This window comes from Mus musculus, chromosome 3, assembly GCF_000001635.26.
Source record: "Mus musculus strain C57BL/6J chromosome 3, GRCm38.p6 C57BL/6J".
Lineage (NCBI taxonomy): Eukaryota > Metazoa > Chordata > Mammalia > Rodentia > Muridae > Mus > Mus musculus.
This window is the reverse complement of record NC_000069.6, coordinates 29,080,788-29,093,190: the sequence shown is the minus strand read 5'-3', so window position 1 is coordinate 29,093,190 and position 12,403 is coordinate 29,080,788. Positions and strand designations below refer to the sequence as shown.

Sequence of the window (12,403 nt, the reverse complement as noted above, 5' to 3'; positions counted from 1 at the left end):
GCAACGCTGGAGATAGAAACCCTAGGAAAGAGATCTGGAACCATAGATGCGAGCATCAGCAACAGAATACAAGAAATGGAAGAGAGAATCTCAGGTGCAGAAGATTCCATAGAGAACATCGACACAACAGTCAAAGAAAATACAAAATGCAAAAGGATCCTAACTCAAAATATCCAGGTAATCCAGGACACAATAAGAAGACCAAACCTACGGATAATAGGAATTGATGAGAATGAAGATTTTCAACTTAAAGGGCCAGCTAATATCTTCAACAAAATAATAGAAGAAAACTTCCCAAACATAAAAAAAGAGATGCCCATGATCATACAAGAAGCATACAGAACTCCAAATAGACTGGACCAGAAAAGAAATTCCTCCCGACACATAATAATCAGAACAACAAATGCACTAAATAAAGATAGAATATTAAAAGCAGTAAGGGAGAAAGGTCAAGTAACATATAAAGGAAGGCCTATCAGAATTACACCAGACTTTTCACCAGAGACTATGAAAGCCAGAAGAGCCTGGACAGATGTTATACAGACACTAAGAGAACACAAATGCCAGCCCAGGCTACTATACCCGGCCAAACTCTCAATTACCATAGATGGAGAAACCAAAGTATTCCACGACAAAACCAAGTTCACACAATATCTTTCCACGAATCCAGCCCTTCAAAGGATAATAACAGAAAAGAAGCAATACAAGGACAGAAATCTCGCCCTAGAACAACCAAGAAAGTAATCATTCAACAAACCAAAAAGAAGACAGCCACAAGAACAGAATGCCAACTCTAACAACAAAAATAAAAGGGAGCAAATATTACTTTTCCTTAATATCTCTTAATATCAATGGACTCAATTCCCCAATAAAAAGACATAGACTAACAGACTGGCTACACAAACAGGACCCAACATTCTGCTGCTTACAGGAAACCCATCTCAGGGAAAAAGACAGACACTACCTCAGAGTGAAAGGCTGGAAAACAATTTTCCAAGCAAATGGACTGAAGAAACAAGCTGGAGTAGCCATTTTAATATCGGATAAAATCGACTTCCAACCCAAACTTATCAAAAAAGACAAGGAGGGACACTTCATACTCATCAAAGGTAAAATCCTCCAAGAGGAACTCTCAATTCTGAATATCTACGCACCAAATGCCAGGGCAGCCACATTCATTAGAGACACTTTAGTAAAGCTCAAAGCATACATTGCACCTCACACAATAATAGTGGGAGACTTCAACACACCACTTTCTTCAAAGGACAGATCGTGGAAACAGAAACTAAACAGGGACACAGTGAAACTAACAGAAGTTATGAAACAAATGGACCTGACAGATATCTACAGAACATTTTATCCTAAAACAAAAGGATATACCTTCTTCTCAGCACCTCACGGGACCTTCTCCAAAACTGACCATATAATTGGTCACAAAACAGGCCTCAATAGATACAAAAATATTGAAATTGTCCCATGTATCCTATCAGACCACCATGGCCTAAGACTGATCTTCAATAATAACATAAATAATGGAAAGCCAACATTCACGTGGAAACTGAATAACACTCTTCTCAATGATACCTTGGTCAAGGAAGGAATAAAGAAAGAAATTAAAGACTTTTTAGAGTTTAATGAAAATGAAGCCACAACGTACCCAAACCTATGGGACACAATGAAAGCATTTCTAAGAGGGAAACTCATAGCGCTGAGTGCCTCCAAGAAGAAACGGGAGACAGCACATACTAGCAGCTTGACAACACATCTAAAAGCCCTAGAAAAAAAGGAAGCAAATTCACCCAAGAGGAGTAGACGGCAGGAAATAATCAAACTCAGGGGTGAAATCAACCAAGTGGAAACAAGAAGAACTATTCAAAGAATTAACCAAACGAGGAGTTGGTTCTTTGAGAAAATCAACAGGATAGATAAACCCTTAGCTAGACTCACTAAAGGGCACAGGGACAAAATCCTAATTAACAAAATCAGAAATGAAAAGGGAGACATAACAACAGATCCTGAAGAAATCCAAAACACCATCAGATCCTTCTACAAAAGACTATACTCAACAAAACTGGAAAACCTGGACGAAATGGACAAATTTCTGGACAGATACCAGGTACCAAAGTTGAATCAGGATCAAGTTGACCATCTAAACAGTCCCATATCACCTAAAGAAATAGAAGCAGTTATTAATAGTCTCCCAACCAAAAAAAGCCCAGGACCAGATGGGTTTAGTGCAGAGTTCTATCAGACCTTCAAAGAAGATCTAATTCCAATTCTGCACAAACTATTTCACAAAATAGAAGTAGAAGGTACTCTACCCAACTCATTTTACGAAGCCACTATTACTCTGATACCTAAACCACAGAAAGATCCAACAAAGATAGAGAACTTCAGACCAATTTCTCTTATGAATATCGATGCAAAAATCCTCAATAAAATTCTTGCTAACCGAATCCAAGAACACATTAAAGCAATCATCCATCCTGACCAAGTAGGTTTTATTCCAGGGATGCAGGGATGGTTTAATATACGAAAATCCATCAATGTAATCCATTATATAAACAAACTCAAAGACAAAAACCACATGATCATCTCGTTAGATGCAGAAAAAGCATTTGACAAGATCCAACACCCATTCATGATAAAAGTTTTGGAAAGATCAGGAATTCAAGGCCCATACCTAAACATGATAAAAGCAATCTACAGCAAACCAGTAGCCAACATCAAAGTAAATGGAGAGAAGCTGGAAGCAATCCCACTAAAATCAGGGACTAGACAAGGCTGCCCACTTTCTCCCTACCTTTTCAACATAGTACTTGAAGTATTAGCCAGAGCAATTCGACAACAAAAGGAGATCAAGGGGATACAAATTGGAAAAGAGGAAGTCAAAATATCACTTTTTGCAGATGATATGATAGTATATATAAGTGACCCTAAAAATTCTACCAGAGAACTCCTAAACCTGATAAACAGCTTCGGTGAAGTAGCTGGATATAAAATAAACTCAAACAAGTCAATGGCCTTTCTCTATACAAAGAATAAACAGGCTGAGAAAGAAATTAGGGAAACAACACCCTTCTCAATAGTCACAAATAATATAAAATATCTTGGCGTGACTCTAACTAAGGAGGTGAAAGATCTGTATGATAAAAACTTCAAATCTCTGAAGAAAGAAATTAAAGAAGATCTCAGAAGATGGAAAGATCTCCCATGCTCATGGATTGGCAGGATCAACATTGTAAAAATGGCTATCTTGCCAAAAGCAATCTACAGATTCAATGCAATCCCCATCAAAATTCCAACTCAATTCTTCAACGAATTGGAAGGAGCAATTTGCAAATTTGTCTGGAATAACAAAAAACCTAGGATAGCAAAAAGTCTTCTTAAGGATAAAAGAACTTCTGGCGGAATCACCATGCCAGACCTAAAGCTTTACTACAGAGCAATTGTAATAAAAACTGCATGGTACTGGTATAGAGACAGACAAGTAGACCAATGGAATAGAATTGAAGATCCAGAAATGAACCCACACACCTATGGTCACTTGATCTTCGACAAGGGAGCTAAAACCATCCAGTGGAAGAAAGACAGCATTTTCAACAATTGGTGCTGGCACAACTGGTTGTTATCGTGTAGAAGAATGCGAATCGATCCATACTTATCTCCTTGTACTAAGGTCAAATCTAAGTGGATCAAGGAACTTCACATAAAACCAGAGACACTGAAACTTATAGAGGAGAAAGTGGGGAAAAGCCTTGAAGATATGGGCACAGGGGAAAAATTCCTGAACAGAACAGCAATGGCTTGTGCTGTAAGATCGAGAATCGACAAATGGGACCTAATGAAACTCCAAAGTTTCTGCAAGGCAAAAGACACCGTCAATAAGACAAAAAGACCACCAACAGATTGGGAAAGGATCTTTACCTATCCTAAATCAGATAGGGGACTAATATCCAACATATATAAAGAACTCAAGAAGGTGGACTTCAGAAAATCAAATAACCCCATTAAAAAATGGGGCTCAGAACTGAACAAAGAATTCTCACCTGAGGAATACCGAATGGCAGAGAAGCACTTGAAAAAATGTTCAACATCCTTAATCATCAGGGAAATGCAAATCAAAACAACCCTGAGATTCCACCTCACACCAGTCAGAATGGCTAAGATCAAAAATTCAGGTGACAGCAGATGCTGGCGAGGATGTGGAGAAAGAGGAACACTCCTCCATTGTTGGTGGGAGTGCAGGCTTGTACAACCACTCTGGAAATCAGTCTGGCGGTTCCTCAGAAAACTGGACATAGTACTACCGGAGGATCCAGCAATACCTCTCCTGGGCATATATCCAGAAGATGCCCCAACAGGTAAGAAGGACACATGCTCCACTATGTTCATAGCAGCCTTATTTATAATAGCCAGAAGCTGGAAAGAACCTAGATGCCCCTCAACAGAGGAATGGATACAGAAAATGTGGTACATCTACACAATGGAGTACTACTCAGCTATTAAAAAGAATGAATTTATGAAATTCCTAGCCAAATGGATGGACCTGGAGGGCATCATCCTGAGTGAGGTAACACATTCACAAAGAAACTCACACAATATGTATTCACTGATAAGTGGATATTAGCCCCAAACCTAGGATACCCAAGATATAAGATATAATTTGCTAAACACATGAAACTCAAGGAGAATGAAGACTGAAGTGTGGACACTATGCCCCTCCTTAGATTTGGGAACAAAACACCCATGGAAGGAGTTACAGAGACGGAGTTTGGAGCTGAGATGAAAGGATGGACCATGTAGAGACTGCCATAGCCAGGGATCCACCCCATAATCAGCATCCAAACGCTGACACCATTGCATACACTAGCAAGATTTTATTGAAAGGACGCAGATGTAGCTGTCTCTTGTGAGACTATGCCGGGGCCCAGCAAACACAGAAGTGGATGCTCACAGTCAGCTAATGGATGGATCATAGGGCTCCCAATGGAGGAGCTAGAGAAAGTAGCCAAGGAGCTAAAGGGATCTGCAACCCTATAGGTGGAACAACATTATGAGCTAACCAGTACCCCGGAGCTCTTGACTCTAGCTGCATATATATCAAAAGATGGACTAGTCGGCCATCACTGGAAAGAGAGGCCCATTGGACTTGCAAACTTTATATGCCCCAGTACAGGGGAATTCCAGGGCCAAAAAGGGGGAGTGGGTGGGCAGGGGAGTGGGGGTGGGTGGATATGGGGGACTTTTGGTATAGCATTGGAAATGTAAATGAGTTAAATACCTAATAAAAAATGGAAAAAAAAAAAGAAAAAGAAAGGGAGAGAGAGAAGGGTTGAGGGAGGCATGGGGAGAGGAGGGGCAGAGAAGTAGGGTACAGAAAGAAACAATAATGAGCTGGTTTTAAGACATAGCTAGGAAATTATTTGTCAATGGAAAGGAAGTTGTACAAGTGAGAAGCCACAAATAAAGAAAAGAGGGATGCGGAGAAAACATGCCAGGATGTCTGTAACATCCAGGAGAGAGTGCTTTGGGCAGGAGTGAGAAACTTTTGCCATAAGAGACCAAAGAAAGAATTGAATGTGTGAGATATAGAAGCAGAGGTCAGGAACCTAGTGTATGACATCAATACTGTCAAGACAGTTTGGATTGCTGAAGCTTTAAGGCACATGTTTGGGTCCAGTTGGTGGAATAGCAAAAAGAACAACTATTGCTAAATATAAGTAACAGATTTGCAGACCCCTTTAGCTCCTTGGGTACTTTCTCTAGCTCCTTCACTAGGGGCCCTGGGTTCCATCCAATAGATGACTATGAGCATCCACTTCTGTATTTGCCAGGCACTGGCATAGCCTCATAAGAGAGAGCTATATCAGGGTCCTGTCAGCAAAATCTTTCTGGCATATGTAATAGTGTCGGGGTTTGGTGGATCTAGTTGCATATGTAGCAGAGGATGGCCTAATCGGCCACCAATGGGAGGAGAGGCCCTTGGTCTTGCAAAGATTGTATGACCCAGTACAGAGGAATGCCAGGGCCAGGGTGGGTTGGGGAGCAGGGTGGGGGGAGGGTATAGGGGACATTGGGGATAGCATTTGAAATGTAAATTAAGAAAATATCTAATAAAAAAGTAAAAAAAAAAATGTAACAAATTTAGACCTAGTAGGAAGATGAGAGTGCGTATAGTTTGATCGGAGATGAAGAAGGGGAAGGGATCATCGGGGTGCATGGCAAACAGAAACAGATTCTAGAGACAGCAATAGGATTAAAGGTGACCATGCCACTCTGCCATGAAGCCAGTCATGTTCTGAACTCCTTGATACCCCCATCTCCCCCAGATTAGCTCCAGGTTTCCCTATCAGATGCAGAAGTGTGGACCATATTTCTGCATGTCTATGGTAGGGAAAATAGTAATATGGTTTGTAGTCCTCTCAGAAGGCTTGACTTAATTGCAATGCTTAGAGGTGAGCATTTAGAGAAGTGTTTGGCTCCTGAGGGCAATGACCTAGTCAATAGATAAATCCCTGATAAAAATCTCAATTTATCAGATGTAATAGGAGGTAGATCTAGTTGGAGGAGGGGCACATCCTGGGAGGATATAGCTAACTCCCACGCTGGCTGTCTGCCCCCTTCTTGTCTATACTACAGTGGGCAACTTTGTGCTCGACTGCACTGTTGGGAATGGTGTTCTGCCTCAACACAGTCCAGAAATGGCAAAACAAGCCAATCATGGACTGAAAACTCAAACACTGTGAGCTAAGCAAGCTCTTCTTTCTTCCCTCTGTATGTAGGCTTTTCTCACTGCACAGCAGAGCCTCTAACATAGGTGGATGCAACGTCTACATTCCATATTTTAAATTCTATGTCAGAACTGCTTGTGTGAGATGCCCATGTTAGAGGCTGGATGTGAGATATCCCATACAGTGCAGGAGACTTCTGGGTCACACACTTGACCTTGCAAGTGTTCACAATTGTACATCACAAAGGCTAAATTGTAATACATTGTATAACAGCTGGTCATTGTCCTTTGCTGCTGCAAAGATTTGGGTAAAGTTTATTTACTTCTCCTATTTAGTCCTGTGGGGAAAAATATACAGAGAACCATTAACATAAGTAAACTTATCAATATCCCCTTATCAAAATGTCATAACCAAGAGGCTCACACTTCTAATTCTAGCACTCACACAGCTGAGGCAGGAGGATTAGTGATGATTCAAGGATATGGCATGATATAGCCTATCGAATAAACAAACATGTCATAAGGCCATGTCCAAGTAGCTGCTGGGAGTTTCTCATGAATAGTCTTCAGTGGGTAGAGAAAAATCAGAACTCCCTGGTAAGGACTACCCCATGCATTGTGAGGCAATTAGAACTCAAATGGTGCACAGACTGTCTATAGAGCCTAGAGTGCTTGCAACCCAGAAGAGCTTCCCAAAGTGCCTTAACCTCCCCTAAGTTGAAAATATCAGCTTTGATCTCAATGAGAAGATGTGGAAAAATTAAAGCAATTTCCATCAATACAGTCTATGCCTGGATGTCCTGGAACTAGATGTGGCAGTCCAGGCTTACTTGTAAACTCAGTAGTTGCAAGGTGAAGGCAGAAGGATCAGGAGTTCAAGGACACATTCACTTACAGAGTAGGCGAGATCAGGTCTAGCAAGGACTGCATAAACCCCTTGTCAAAAACAAGAAAGAGGAGGAGGAGGGGAAAGCGAAGGGGAAGGAGGGGGAGGAGGAAGAGAAAGAGGAAGAGAAAGAAAAGAAAGAAGATGGGGAGAAAGGGGAAGAGAAAGAGGAGGAGGAGGGAGAGGAGGAGGGAAAGGAGGAGGAGGAGAGGAGGAGGAAAGGAAATAAAGCAAGAAGCCCAAACTATCTGTGTTCAGTTCTGGCTATGCCTCTTCCTAATTTTTGAGCATGAGAGAGAGCACTGCTTGGCTCTCAGGACTGGTAAATGCAAATTCAGGTTTAAACGAGTACCCTGAAGTCATCTGTTGTCTAAATAAGAATCCAAGGGGCTGTGGTTTGTGATGTCCACTCACGCAAGAGCACTTCAGCATCCGGCTGATTCTTTGAACTAGCCTCACATTAGTCATCCAAAGGCTTCAGAATGTGTCCAAACAAAATCCTCAGATGGAGCGATCATTATGAGAACTGGAAAACCCATGGCACACATAACTTGTCACACTAATAAAGTTTTAAATGAGTTTGCTGTCTAAGAAAAGCAGTCATAAATGTAAGGCATATATAAATCTGACTACTAGTCAGTTGCCCCTTCGTCCTCTAAGACAAGCTACATACAACTCTTTCCTGTGTTGATGACCTATAAGTGTGAGCCAGAAGGATGGCCCGCTTTCATTAAGGGTCATTACCTCATCTGAAGCCTGCTTTCTCTGGTCATAGACCTCAGAGGTCAATAATAATCTCAGGAAGAATTCTCTCACACTTACCAAATAGGCAGGTGCAGTGCCAGGGCCCAGTGCTCTGTACAGCTGTATTCCACATGCCAAGAATTACAAAGAAACCTGGCAATAGAACCTACAGTGGTTGCTAATAAGCAAACTCTAGCACCAGAGAGGACTGAATAGAAATATGACCGAATTTCCCCTACCAGAAAGTATTAAAAGTCATCAGAGTGACTTCAGCAATTCATTTGTAAACACATTTCAATTACATGTTTGAAGAATTTATATTTGGTTTAGTATCTGACTTCATCTCACCTGATATATAAATGAGCTACAGTTATTAAACAACACACACACACACACACACACATACACACACACACACACACACACACACACACACACACACAGAAATATCATCCTTCCAGGTCAAATCAACACTGAAAGAAGATAAACACTCTCTCATAAGAGTGGAGTGGAGTGTGTCTCCCTGCTGGGATTGTTCATCTTGCATGGGTGACTGAGACTACCTAGCAAGCAAGGCAAGTGGGGACCACATTAACAGAGCTAACACAAGTTTGCTCTAAACCAATGTATAAGATGTCTGCTTTCGACAGGCAGAGGTTACTCAGAGTGATGCTTCTGAGATAAACTGAAGAGTCTAAACTCACCTCTTCAAGGTAAGCAATGCAAATCTTATCAATTCCAGGGAAACCAAGAACTCCTTAAATGGCAAAGGTATCCACATCTAGCATCTGTGTAGTCATGAAGTTGTGAGATTCAATGACACTCTGGCCCTGTTCATAGTTAATGGCTTGTGCAGTGACCAGGTAGCAAACTGAATTTCACAAAGGGTAAAATATTGAGATGTAAAGTGGACCCCAAACAGTATTTATTTTTTTACATGAAAAAGCGAAGCTTTAGGTTATTTCTCTAAACCACTTTTCTATTGCATAATATTTGTATTTCAGAAAAGTGAAGAAGAGGATAAGATGTTCAAAAAGGCTTTGCTGTGTGCTCATAACTGCCCAAGAGCATGTCAGGAAAAGCAGAATTTGAGCTTCCCCGCCAGACTGTTAAAAGCTGGAGATCCTGGTGTAAAGCAAGATCTGGCAAAAACTTCTCCAGCCAGTGAAGGAGACCGGGCTATTAGACTTTCCAGGAACTTCTCCCAGCGCGCCACAGGGGACAGAAACTAGACATTTCCCAGCCATACCCATTTCTAATGCAGAAGGAATCCTCCTTGTACCCCTTCCTCCTAACTCTCCAACTAACCTAAGCTGCTGACACGTGCTTTTGCTGGCTCCTTGCCTCTCTCGTCAGACCTGTGAAATAATCCATTCTTCATCATACCTCACAAAAAACCACACTGGATTCTACACACACACACACACACACACACACACACACACACACTAAATGTCAAGATTTTCCCCATTCGACAAGATTTCAGGCAAACGCCTTGTAGAATGTGGCCAGTTACGCCCCAAACATGAAATTAAGTGAAACACATACAGGCGCATACAAACACTCAAACTCCGGGGCGAGAAGGGGGAGTGATGTCTGTCAGGTTCTTTGAAAAAAAAAATCAGGTTGAAAGCACTGGACCATTGGCAGTAGTTCTGCTGGGCGGTGGCGCTCCTGAGGTCTAGTATGTGTGATTACGTTCCCTCCCCAAACCGGTCAATGACATCCCCAAGTTCTTGTGTCTAGTGCCTGGTAGAACCCCAATCCCTCCACAGCTTCCCAGAGAGACCTAGTCTCTGCCTCTGCCACCGTTTTGCTCGGATAGGGCGGGGGCGCACGGACCGAAGCCGCTGTCCCCGCGCGTTCCGGAGCTGGCGAGCGCCACTTACATGCCGGGCTGGAGCTGTAGGGCGCTTCCTGGCGGCCAGTTGGCAGCGGCCCAGACGCAGAAACACCAGAAGCACAGTGGGGAGGTCATCTCGGTGATGGTGAGCCGGTGGGGCCACCGCCCCAACTGCGCGCGGTGCGCAGCTTGGGATCCTCAAGTCCGAAGCCCGCTCAGAAGTTAGGCTCGCCAAGCAGAAGTTGCTAGTGCCGGGCTCGCTCTCGAGGACCGCGACGTGCGTCTTGCTGCGGAGGGCACCGCAGCAGCTCGACCCCAGCAGACGACACCCGCAACAGCGCCCGTGCTAGCAGTGGCCGGCCAAACCAACCCCGGGCACTGTAGCCCAAGAGCTGCACAGCCCTGCACTGCCGGCGGCGACTGGAGACCAGTGAGACCAGCGGTCCTGCAGCCCCCCCCCCCCCCCCCCCGCAGTCCCGGTACCATGGCAACGCGCTCGCCGCCCTCTGGCCCCAGCCCCTCCGGAGCGCTTAAAGAGACAGCCCCCTTGGCCACCACGCGCTCCTTGGGCTGTCAGGCGGCCCCCACCCCCACGCCCTCTTCACCTCCTCTTCTCCAAGGGGCTCCGGGCGGTGGCTGGGGAAGCATCTAGCATGCTACATCATGTTCTTCCACCAATAATCCATACAACTCTACTCCCAACCTCTTCCTCCAAACCCTTTGAGCATCCTCCGCCCCAAGCTAGCAAAGATGCTTTCCTCCTCCAACACCAACCTGCTTAAAACCAACCAGCTGCGCATCTGCCACCAGCAGAGAGCAAAAGCAAGCTGACTTTTGATTCTTTCTCGCTCAGCTCCCTCCCACCTGGAGGCTGTGAAGACAGTCGGAGCACCGCTCTGAGGGAGGTAAGCTTGAAGTGAGAAAGGAACTGCAATTGACCGAGTCCAGTTTGCTGCCAAATCGACAGTTGCTGCACACATCGCTGGCGCATCCAGAAGTCCTGGATATTGAAAAGCGAGATAATCGCCCTCCGCTGTATTTGGCCACCATTTCACTCATTTTAGGCACCAAGAGTTTTAAGAGGCGCCAGCTCTTCTCCAAACCTAGACCCTCCTTTCCTTCAAACCAGGTCCCATGCCTAAAATCCGCAGAGCAACCTCCAGTTGCTAGCCCCCCAAGGCCCTTCCAGAAGGGGACAGCGTCTGCTCGAATCCAGAAGCTTCGGCTGTGGTGCTGGCCAGTGCTGCCAAAGATGCGCAGCCAAGAGCAGAGCAGAGCCATAGCCAGTAGCTTCTCAGGCCGGAGGCTATGCCTTTGCCTGGCGCCAGCTGCTGTCTGGAAGGCCACAAGCCTCTGGGAGTGTGTTTCGTGAAAATAAAAATCTATGGCGCGTCATGCCCTCCAACAAGGACAGCCTAGGCTCGGAAGCCATCATTTTCGGTTTAGCCCAGCAAAATGTGCAGCAATCTTCTGGGAGACAAACTTTTGCTTTTATTGCTAAACTTAGGAAAAGTGTCTCTCCCTCCAGTGACTTGTTCCTTGTCAAATACTTAAAGTGGTACTATCTGATTGCCTCACTCCTAGGAGCCCTAAAAGAATAGTTCTCAAAATATGTTTTAGGTTCTCTCTTGCCCCCCATGGTTGAATTAATCATCTACCCCTTAGTTTCAAATCAGTGTTCCTTTCCTTTCTTTCAGCTTTTCTGGAAGAACTGGAAGGATGCTGTGGAGGTTTCTTTGAAAAGGGGGGAGAGAGAGAGAGAGAGAGAGAGAGAGAGAGAGAGAGAGAGAGAGAGCATCAAGGCCCTCTGCTTTAGAGCCCTGACCTGCACTGGTCAATTTTGAGCTGGAGTACCTTCAGAATCTTCTATTTACCTTAGACTTGGCTTTTGCTGTATGCTCATTTCTTTTTATTTAAGTTAAAAGTGTATGTATACACATATGTCTTTTTTATTCGACATTAACTAAATGTACAACTAGTTATCTTTTGGCATATATTACAAAAAGATCAATTTAGAATTGATTGCACAAAAGAAATATTTATGTCCCCTGCCACAATTAGAAAAGAAGGATACATTCTTATTTTCTTTCTTAGGTGTAGTTCTGTATTCAACAGGCCCTGGGGACCTGAAGTCCACCCTCAGTGACCATGCTAGTGTTTGCTCCAGGCTGCCATGTGACTTTCTGATTAGTTCTTG

General features: G+C 43.7%; 1 protein-coding gene across 18 annotated transcripts in view; it reads right to left on the bottom strand.

The window, feature by feature from the left end:
- Positions 1-11,538, bottom strand: part of Egfem1 (EGF-like and EMI domain containing 1) — a 609,406-nt gene extending 597,868 nt beyond the window's left edge. For 9 of the 18 annotated variants that reach the window (XR_001783766.2, XR_003954418.1, XM_006535559.4 and 6 more), the window contains exon 1: positions 10,981-11,538. Coding sequence is in view for 13 of the 18 variants with exons in the window: in XM_006535559.4 (XP_006535622.1) it covers positions 10,981-11,186 (206 nt within the window). In the remaining 5 variants the exon portion in view is untranslated. Of the gene's footprint in view, positions 1-10,252 lie in introns of all 18 variants that reach the window. The other 9 variants (NR_151637.1, NR_151638.1, NM_029412.2 and 6 more) reach the window with 3 other exon arrangements.
- Positions 11,539-12,403: the final 865 nt, after the last annotated feature.